This window comes from Stomoxys calcitrans, chromosome 4, assembly GCF_963082655.1.
Source record: "Stomoxys calcitrans chromosome 4, idStoCalc2.1, whole genome shotgun sequence".
Lineage (NCBI taxonomy): Eukaryota > Metazoa > Arthropoda > Insecta > Diptera > Muscidae > Stomoxys > Stomoxys calcitrans.
Window position 1 is genome coordinate 184,679,097 of NC_081555.1, and position 10,687 is coordinate 184,689,783.

At 36.1% G+C, this 10,687-nt stretch overlaps 1 protein-coding gene across 1 annotated transcript; it reads left to right on the top strand.

The window, feature by feature from the left end:
- The first annotated feature begins 9,538 nt into the window (after positions 1-9,538).
- LOC106082425 (uncharacterized) lies at positions 9,539-10,395 on the top strand. Its single transcript, XM_013244920.2, has 2 exons — positions 9,539-9,743; positions 9,833-10,395. Exons 1-2 carry the CDS (start codon positions 9,634-9,636, stop codon positions 10,245-10,247), a joined length of 525 nt encoding a protein of 174 aa, XP_013100374.2. The 5' UTR covers positions 9,539-9,633; the 3' UTR covers positions 10,248-10,395.
- The last annotated feature ends 292 nt before the right edge of the window (positions 10,396-10,687 follow it).

The window sequence follows — 10,687 nt, forward strand, 5'->3', positions numbered from 1 at the left end:
AAAAAAAACGTTCACCTTAAAATTATTTTTCTTAAGTACAACATTTTTAACAAATTTTTTCTAAGGACAAAATTTCAGCGTAGTATTTTAAAGACAAAACTTCATTATAATTTTTCCTTAAGACATAATTTCAATAAAAAATTTTCTAAAGAGTAAATTTTATTGATTTTTTTCTAAAGACTATATTTTAATGAAAAATTTTTTAAGACAAACTTTTGCCCAGCCTCCCTTGAAATTAATTTACAAAGCTAAAATCTCAATAAATTTATTGTGCCTGCTCAATGCATTTTGCGACACAACGCTTTGCTTAAACATTTTTAATGTTTTTATACCCTACAGCACTACTGTGACACAGGGTATTGTAACTTAGTGTATTTGTTTGTAACGCCCAAAAGGAAGAGAGATAGACCCTTTGATAGGCATACCGATCGACTCAGAATCAATTTCTGATTCGATTTAGTTATGTCCGTCTGTCCATGTTAATTTGTGTACAAAGTACAGGTCGCAGTTTTCATCCGATCATTTTAAAATTTGGTACAGACATGTTTTTCGGCCAAGAGACGAAGCCTATTGAAATTGAAAACAATGACCTTTTGTTAATCGATTCGCTCGAAATTTGGCAGGAAGGATTATCTCTTGACTCTCGACATTACTGGTGAATTTCATGGAAATCGGTTCAGATTTATATATAGCTCTCATATATATATATCGCCCGATTTTAACTTCTGGAGTCACAGCAGGCGCATTTATTGGCTCATTTTGCCAACATTTTTCAAAACACTTTCCTCGACGACTGCCACAATATCTGAGGAGGTTGCACGAAATCGGTTCAGATTTAGATATAGCTACCATATGTTCGTCCGATTTTGAGGAATATTGCAATAAAGTGCTCATTTGTTAACCGATTCTCTCGCAATTTGGCAGTAGGGATTTTCTTATGACTCTTATGACATCCGCCGAGGTCCATCAAAATTGGTTCAGTATTGGATATAGCTGCCACATTGTACTTAAAGGGTAGGTGTAGCTTATTATACAGTTGGCATCGCTCGACTTTTGCACTTCCTTACGGGTTTTATTTCATCTACCGAGTAACAATCAGTGGGCGAAGAAAGAAACAAGTTTACGACTGCAATAATGTGGAAATGTCGTTGTATTTCTGATTTCTATTTCTACATACTTTTCTTATTTTATCTCCAATAAATTAGGACTTAAAAAGACATGATGCAAATTTTTGCCATATGCGGCAATAGTTGGATGCAATTTTTACCGGACATCTTTTCCATCCAAAACGGATTTTCGATCGATTTTAATTAAGATCGAAGAATAAATTAGAGACATTATTTAAGCAGAATGGAATAGATGGATCTTCGGAATATTTGATCAAATTAATTTTTTGAAATATGTAACAATGTTTCCAGTTTGTTTGAAAATAAAAGTCATTTAAAACCAATAGACCGACATTAACGATAACATGTTGAAATTATAAAACAAGTTTATGAGCAAATACTGAAGCTGATTTGTCAAAAGTATCACCAAAAACTAAGATATTCTCAAAGACAACCACATTTTGAAAGCTTTGAAAGATCAGTATCTGCCCGTAAGTAGTGTGTTAGCAAGCAGTACAAAATTCAGCTCTGACTTTAACCAAATGTCACTGCCGATGGGCCAGTTCCTGCAACCAGTAGCGACCAAAATTTTCAAAAAAAGTTTGAGTTACCAATTTTACAGTAACAAAGAATTCTGGCAATTTCCTATTTTGAAAATGTGAGGTGCCCCCCTCCCAGTCCAAAATAAAATCCTGGTTACGTCCCTGGCTCCCATGTATATTATGTCACCCGATTTTCACTTTTAGAGCCTTTTCAAAAGTATTTTCCAACAGATTTTCCTAAAATTTTACACAATATTTCTTTTTATGATTTTTACTATGTTTGTCGATTTTGGTGGAAATCGGTTTAGATTCAGATATAGGGCCCATATATATTTTCGTCCTCCATTGTGCGGGAATATAAGCACACTTTACGATTAATTTTGAATAGCCAAACGAAATGAAAATAAATCATATATGAGAATTCCGTCGTTCTCTTTTTTGCGTGCAGAAAGTGACTCTGTTTTGGGGCAGCCTTGGAAAACGCAGAAGAACCAAAAGTGGATTTAGAAATGGTCGCCAAGAACATATCAAAAGACATGTTGTTCCGAACGAAGAGATCATTAATTTAAACAAAATTTGTCTGAAAGAAGATTGCAAAATTCTTCTGCTAATGGACAACTGTCGATGGACCAGGATGCAATATGGAACTTTAAATGCCATTACCGTGTTGCGGATATTGAAATGACAGTTAATATACATCCGACAGTGCACAAATATTAAATGTAATGAACGATTTTCCCAATGAGGATACAGAAATATAGCTCAGATGCATGATGTTTGCCATTTTACTGCTTTGCCGATGATGAAATCATAGATATGAAAAAATGAAAGCGATACGACTCTGAAGGAAAAAGTTATAATGACGATGATGTAATTTACCCAAAAATATCTTCAAAAGAAGCAATACATGGTTCCACAAAATGTGTCCGACTTCGTGGACGGCCCTGGCTGCTCTGATATTTTAAATCAAGACCAATCTATATATGTATGTAAATAAGAGTTCGTGTCTGCTTGTTTGTTTTTGATATATAAGTATAAGTTTTTGATATTGGAAGCGGGGCGAACTGATCGAGATAATATCAGAGGTATTTGCGAGAAGAGTATGAAAATGATATTAAAAATTGAATCCTTTTATAACCGAGTCCGAACGGCGTGCCGCAGGGCGAATTTGGGACAAGTTTTTGTTTTGAAGTTCACACAAAAAAGAGAAACAAATCAAAACTGTTACAATGTTGTTCGCTTCATAACCTAACCAACAAAGTTATTCGCTTCATAACCTAAAATTTGCCAAAAAATCTAATATTCCATACCTTATGTCCCATAGCAGTTATATCGAAATATGTTCCGATTTGGACCAAATCCTAATAAGTACAAGTCATTGTTCAATTATGTATAACAAAATATTGGTATTTTTAGTAGTTATATCTATAAATAAACCGATCTGAATCATATACGACACGGATGTCGAAATGCCTAACATAATTCACTGTGTCAAATTTCAGTGAAATCGGATTATAAATGCGCTTTTTATGGGGCCAAGACTTTAAATCGAGATATCGGTCTACATGTCAGCTATATCCAAATCTGGACCGATTTGGGCCAAATTGAAAAAGGACATCGAAGAACCTAACACAACTCACTGTTCCAACTTTCGGCGAAATCGGACAATAAACGTGCCTTTTAAGGACCCAAAACCTTAAATCGAGAGATCGGTCTCTATGGCAGCTATATTCAAATCTGGACCGACCTAAGCCAAATGGAAAAATGACATCGAAGAGCCTAACACAACTCACTGTCTCAAATTTCAGCGACGTCGGACAATAAATGCGACTTTTGTGGCCCCAAAACCTAAAACCGAGAGATCGGTCTATATGGCAGCTATATCCAAATCTGGACCAATGTGTGCCATATTGGAGACGTATGTCAAGAGTCTTAACCTAACTCACTTTCCAAAATTTCGGCGATATCGGACAGTAAATGCGTCTTTTATGGGCTCAAAACCTTAAATCGAGAGAACGGTCTATATGGCAGCTATATCCAAATCTGAACCGATCATGACCAAATTAAAGAAGAAGAACGAAGGGCCTAACGCAACTCACTGTCCCTTTTATGGGTCCAAAACCCTAAATCGGAGGATCGGTCTATATGGCAGCTATATCCAAATCTGGACCGATCTGAGCCAAATTGACGAAGGATGTCGAAGGGCCTAACACAACTCACTGTCTTAAATTTCAGCACAATCGGATAATAAATGTGGCTTTTATGGGCCTACGACCCTAAATCTTCGGATCGGTCTATATGGAGGCTATATCAAGATATAGTCCGATATAGCCCATCTTCGAACTTAACCTGCTTATGGACAAATAAAGAATCTGTGCAAAATTTCAGCTCAATATATCTATTTTTAAAGACTGTAGCGTGATTCCAACAGACAGACGGACGTACATGTCTAGATCGTCTTAGATTTTTACGCTCATCAAGAATATATATACTTTATAGGGTCGGAAATGGATATTTCGATGTGTTGCAAACGGAATGACAAAATGAATATACCCCATCCTTCGGTGGTGGGTATAAAAAATACCAAATGTAGATGCAAATAATGCTGTGGAAGTGATGATTTGATATATTATTTGTTTAGTTAAGGCCGTCCCAAAATTGACCATTCTCACACAAACAATTTTTTTCTCAAATTGCGAAGCACCGATTCCTGGAAAAAAAATATTTTTTTATAAATATTTTTTGATACAGGTCACTTTACCAGTTCTAGATCCTCACTGCTGAAAATTAAAATTTTGACAGTTATTGCTTTATTTTTGCCTTTTATTTAAAACTAAAGTTACTAACCATATGTTCATGTCTGGGATACCTGTCGTTGACAAATTAACTTTCAGTTATGTCCTCTTTAAGATCATATCCTATTTTGGTAGCCAAATTAAAATAAATCCATTTTGCTTACATAAACAAAACTTTTAATTTTTGGGAAAAAATATGTAGCTTTCATTAGTTGAAAAATCTTTGTACGAAAACATCGATTAGTTGAAGGGGACCGCAGATATAAATATATTTTTAATCTTCTTATTTGAAGGGTTATTTAAAAGATTGTAAAATATTTCATTACATTTTTCATTTTCGATTTTTGCATTTTTATAACACTGTGCGCCGTTCGGACTCGACTATAAATCGAACAACACTCATTGATATTTGAGAAGTTTGCTCCTTAACACTTCCTAATGGAATGTTCGTGGGCAAATTTGCAATTTGCATCTATGTGTATTGCATAGGGCATCAAAATGACGCAAGCGGAAGATATGCGGTGGTGAGCATGCAAATAATTGCGCCTTTACTTGAAACATCTTTCTAGTGGGCTGTATCTGTAGAGTCCAGGTTATTAAATATTTAAACTTTGCTTCCTGTAAAGGACAGCAAAAATAAGAATAAAATATTTTTGATGCATAAAGTTAATGTTAAAAATTTAACAAAAAGCTAAAAAATGAATTAGAAGTGTTTAACTGTTTATTCACAATGGCACATATGCAGCAAAGTGTAACTGTGTCCTGTTGTTTAAGCCAAACTTGCTTAAAAATATTTCTCTCCCTTGCACTGTCGCAAAGGCTTTCGATAGCTCAATCGACACTCTTTTTGGGGATTTCACATCCTTTGTCAATAATGTCTTGGACAAGTCATTATGTCAATTGTCATTGGAGATTATTCTTGACACTCGTTTTATTGACAAAAAAATTTTTGAAAATTTTTGAGATCTAATTCTGTTTTATTTACCTTAAAAATGATGATGCGTCAGTCACTTGTAATGACATTTCAATGTCTGTCATCTTGGTCGTTTTCAATTAATTAGGGAGATGAAAGATACTTTGCAGTAAGCCAATTAAGCATCTGTCATCGAATTAAACCGTAAAATATGAAAACGATTACGATTCGATTTGTTTGAAGATGATTAAGGCGATAGAAGTCCCAACGCCATGATTTCAATGTTTCAATTTCAGTTTTATGAATAATGAACATATTTTATCACCGTGGCTGATTGTAGCATTGCACAACAACTATATTATAACATACATCATTAATTGTAATCATTCATTTCACTTTAATCATTTATTGAAGGTAATAAGGTCTAGTTCACCAAGAGTTTCCTTAACCACTTACTTTAAAAATGTATCCATTAAAAAAATGTCCATCCAGTCTCGCATGCAATAAATTGTCAACATTAGTTTATGTGGTGCTTAAGGCAGCAACGTAAGGTGAAATTCATGTTAATCGTCGTGGTTAAATTGTTCAGCAGCATATTTAGTCCATCTCATCTGAATCTGAGAATTTCATTTTATATTCCATCTGTGTTTCGGAGTGAAGTGCTATGGCATTCAAAGATTTGCAGATGCCTGTTGAAATGTATGCTAATTAATTCAATGGAATTTTAATGACAACACATCCGCTCTGCACAGGATTAGCATGACGAAGATGTGTCGCAAATTGACCCCAACCTATTTCGAGGTCATTTGCACCCTTAAGGTACTGCAGAGATAAATACTTGCCATTTGAATGCAAAAGGTGTAGTCTAGTGAAATCGAAATTTTAAAAAGGTCTTTGGTGTCCTGTTGTTATGTAACAGCAAATGCAGAAATTCGCACTGTCAACTATCGATATCTAGAGCGAATCAAAGTAAAATCACTTTACGTTTGTCTATTCTGAATAGGACATTCTACAAAAGTATTTTATTGTTGTTGTTAAATCACAACTCCGGTACAGTGGATTTGTTTACAAGGCCAAAAGTAGAAAAGCTCGACAAGACATTGTAAAGTATAGCCATGGGCTTAGAACTATTTCCTGATTGGATTCAGCCATGCTCGTCTGTCTGTTTGTCGGTCTCACTGTGCATGTATTCTTGTAATCAATATAAATGTCTCACTTGCTTGTCTTCAAATTTTGCACTTGCCTCATTTCTGGCCAATGACAAACTTGATTGATTTTCGAGAAGAGTTGTCCAGATTTAAATTTTGCGCTCATATATATCTCTTGCCCGATATTAAATTTCAACCAAATGGAGTGATGAGATGTTGTATTGGATATGTCAGTATGGTGTAAATTTAAAATTTTATTAGATTTACATATATTGGGTTGCCCAAAAAGTAATTGCTGATTTTTTAAAAGAAAGTAAATGCATTTTTAATAAAACTTAGAATGAACTTTAATCAAATATACTTTTTTTACACTTTTTTTCTAAAGCAAGCTAAAAGTAACAGCTGATAACTGACAAAAGAAAGAATGCAATTACAGAGTCACAAGCTGTGAAAAAAATTGTCAACGCCGACTATATGAAAAATCCGCAATTACTTTTTGGGCAACGCAATATGTGCATACTAAACAGGGACGCTACAAAAGTATATTTTTGCCGCTCTTTTGACATTTCGCTTAAGTAAGGTTTGTCGTTTCATAAAGGCAAAATACACGAGCCACCAATGAGTCGAAATTATTAAAATTTACTATCGAAATTGGGAGTCAGTGGCTTAAATGTTAAGAGTGCTACGATGAGGATTCGTCAATAAGCAAAATATGCGTTATCATTGCATCCCGAAAAAAATACAGTTTGGTGCGATTTATGGGCCGGCGGCGTTATTGGGCCATGCTTCATCCGTGATGATTAAGACCGGCACGGTACTGTGAATGGATATCGCTGCCGTACATTTCTTATAGAATCTAATAGAAATTTGCCCCAATTGGATGATATGTATTTGGAGGATATGTGGCTCCAATAGGACGGCGCCACAAGCACCACAGCGAATGTCACAATCAATTTATTGGAAACCAAGTTTGGAGAACGTGTAATCTCACGACATGGTCCAGTCGATTGGCCGTGCGATTTAACGCCGTTAAAGTATTTCCTTTGGGGCTACGTCAAGTCTAATGTCTAAACCAGCAAGCCAGCGACGAATGATGAAATTCGTACGATAACCGTCGAAAATTGGGTTCAGCGTTTGGACTTTTGCAAGCGTGGCCGTGGTAGCCATGTAAAAGAAATCGAGTTCCATACATAATGGCATCGAACGTACTCTCAAAGAAATAAAGAAGTTCATTGATATACAAACCGTTGTTGTTTTATTAAAAAAAAACTTTTGTAGCGCTCTTATTGAAAAACTCTGTATATATCGTTCATTTGAAATCGTCGTTGGTGTATAGTAGTATATAGTCCTATCCGTCTAACTTTTGTTTTTTATTGCATCAGAAGGAGAAGTGTCTTATTAGAGGCTTTTGGGCGTTAGGTTAGGTTTATGTGGAAGTTTGCCATCAAACTCACTTAGACGTTTTCGTCCGTTGTGATACCGCAGGAACAGGTGAAGATCGCTTTAAAAAGCCCAAAAGATTTGGCGAATATTCGCCAAATCAATATTAGTCTCTTCTTCCTCGATGTCCTAACAGCTTATGCAAAATCCGTTACTTGCAACTGTCATGACGGACAATAATAGAGAAGTCTGTTATAACCAGCGTCAGCAGAGCGGTATACCTCTTCAAGCCTGGATTAGCCAGATAATTTTGGAGTATTCACAATCCCCCCTTGGTGACCATCTATCATTCGTTGCCCTTTGGGCCTGATCCTAAAGACTTAGCTTAGATTTCGCTAGAGGCATACCCATAGATTCCAGTTTCTCTGGAATGTGGAAGGTAGTTAAAATTTCTTGAGATATCTCTGTGGACCGGCAACCAGAACAAGTGCAATTTAAAATGTTCAACCATCTCGTGGAGAGATCCGCTACAGTCGAGGGCGGTTTTCAGAAATACGTACTCCTGGGATTTCTGAGAAAATATTTATGTTAATTGTCATTATGACTTTATATCTTAGCCATTCCACCACTTTTTTAACTGCCAGGATCTTCACTTGATATACAGTTCGGTGGTCTGGTAACCATCTCGACATGACCAGTCCTAGTTCTTCAGAGAACAACCTAAAGTCTAGTTTGGAACCATCCATATAGAAGTCTATGTAACTACTATTACGTGGGATAACGTAGTTCCAAGCGGTTCTATTAGAAATTATGATACAGTGCTTATTTTCAAAAACCGCTCGGGCTATTTCCTGCCCAGCAAAACATTCTGGTATTTTTTAAATCGAACATTCTCTCCTCCCAAGGCGACAAGTGCCACTGTAGGTAACTTGTATCTCCTCCTGAAAAGAACTACTTCTGTCTTAAACTGATTTACGTCCAGACCACCTTAGTTAGCCCACTCTGCTGTCACACTTAAAGCTTCCTGAAGTATGTCTCTCCGAATGATGGGAAACTTCCTCTAACCGCAATAGCCACGTCATCAGCATACGTGACCACTTTTAAACCTTTTTCTTCCAGAGACACCAATATATTGTTAATGGCCATATTCCAAAGTAGAGAAGACGGTACATCTCCTTGAAGAGTTCCTTTGCAGACCCATCTTTTCAGATTTACAGATCCCAGGCATGCCATAATAATTTTTTTTTTATAAAAAAGTTAGTAAAAAGCATTCTTATGGTAGTATTGGCGCCCAGATGCTTCAGTTTCTGCAAGCGTTTAGTTAAACCCTCTTTAGACTGGTAAGATTTCTGTTCACTATTTTCCATCTTTCTTCTAAGTTTCATATGATTGGAAATTTCTATGAAATTCACCAGCAGGGCGAGTATTTTGTCACATCAATCTTTTCGGCAAAAGGGTTCACTTCTACAAAATGTGTACGCATTTTCTAGGTCACCACTTTTTTATGCTTTTTGACGTTTCGGGCGAAATGTTGAGCTCAATACTCAATTCTGAAATGATGTTAAAAAAAAATATATATATATATATATATTTTGTTAAAGTTTTTTACAACTTTGAATGTTGAACAGAGTACCCTGCTTTACAGTTTCTTTGATATGTCATATTTGAAATTCTCGATAAACAGTCAAGAAAATTAAAAAAAAATATATAAAGTTTTGTTTTTATTTTATTGGGGCTAATTGTGGAACAATGGGAATAATGATGAGTACAACGTGCGCATCCTCAAATTGTGATGCGGAAGACCCAATTGACTTAAGTTTCCAGCTGTGCAAAATAATGCCGAAGGAGTTGCAAGTTATGTATGTATGTGGGAACAAATCTGGTTATTATTAATTATTATTGTGGTGTATTTAAGTAAATATAAATGTACACACGATTTTTGTTTCAGATCTCAACATGAATTGGATTTGGAATGTAGCAGAATGTACACACTGTCGCGTGGAATGCTGAACTCCATTACAAAAGTCCCCAGGGAAAATCTATTGGAAAACCTTGGGCGAATGCTACGTCGAGAGTCAAAAGCATTGAATGATTGTTTTCAAGAAATAGATAAGAGACGCCATGACATTGTGAGTGTGGTCACTGAGCGCCTCAGTTCTTCTGGGATTTACACAAATGACGACATTATCAGTGACTACCATGTCCCGAGCACTAATTATGAAAATGTTGGCCGTTACATAAGTTCCAATAAGAACATGGACAATGTGCCAGAGACGAAGGAGCACCAGCAACAAACCCCAGAGACCATCCGTCCGCAGACAGACAATGATGTGGACATTGACGCCAGTGTTGATGTCATGTAACAGTGATCAGGATGAAATCTTGAAACACAAACAATCGCACACATACACGCCGCCCGACTAAAAAAAAGTCAATACACATCCCTAAATAGGAATTGATTGTGACCATAACGATGCCTCTCAAATAAATCATAACAATTGTTTATGCTAATGAGCGGACCCTCCCCTACCCTTATTGGTTTGTAACAAGCACAACAACAAACAAAATAATAATGAAAATGTAACAAAGTGACCACCACACTGGGAAAACTTGGAAAATATTTGCAATTCAAATCTGTTCACAGCCATAACGATGCGCAGTTAACCAGACTTCCGACGGACGTTTTTTCAACTGCCATCACAACAGTAATGGCGTCACACCACGCCCTGCCATTCGACACTTACATATCAGTTCCACATTGCACAGTGGAACTTTTAAAATGTGTGACTAAAAAAACCCGTTA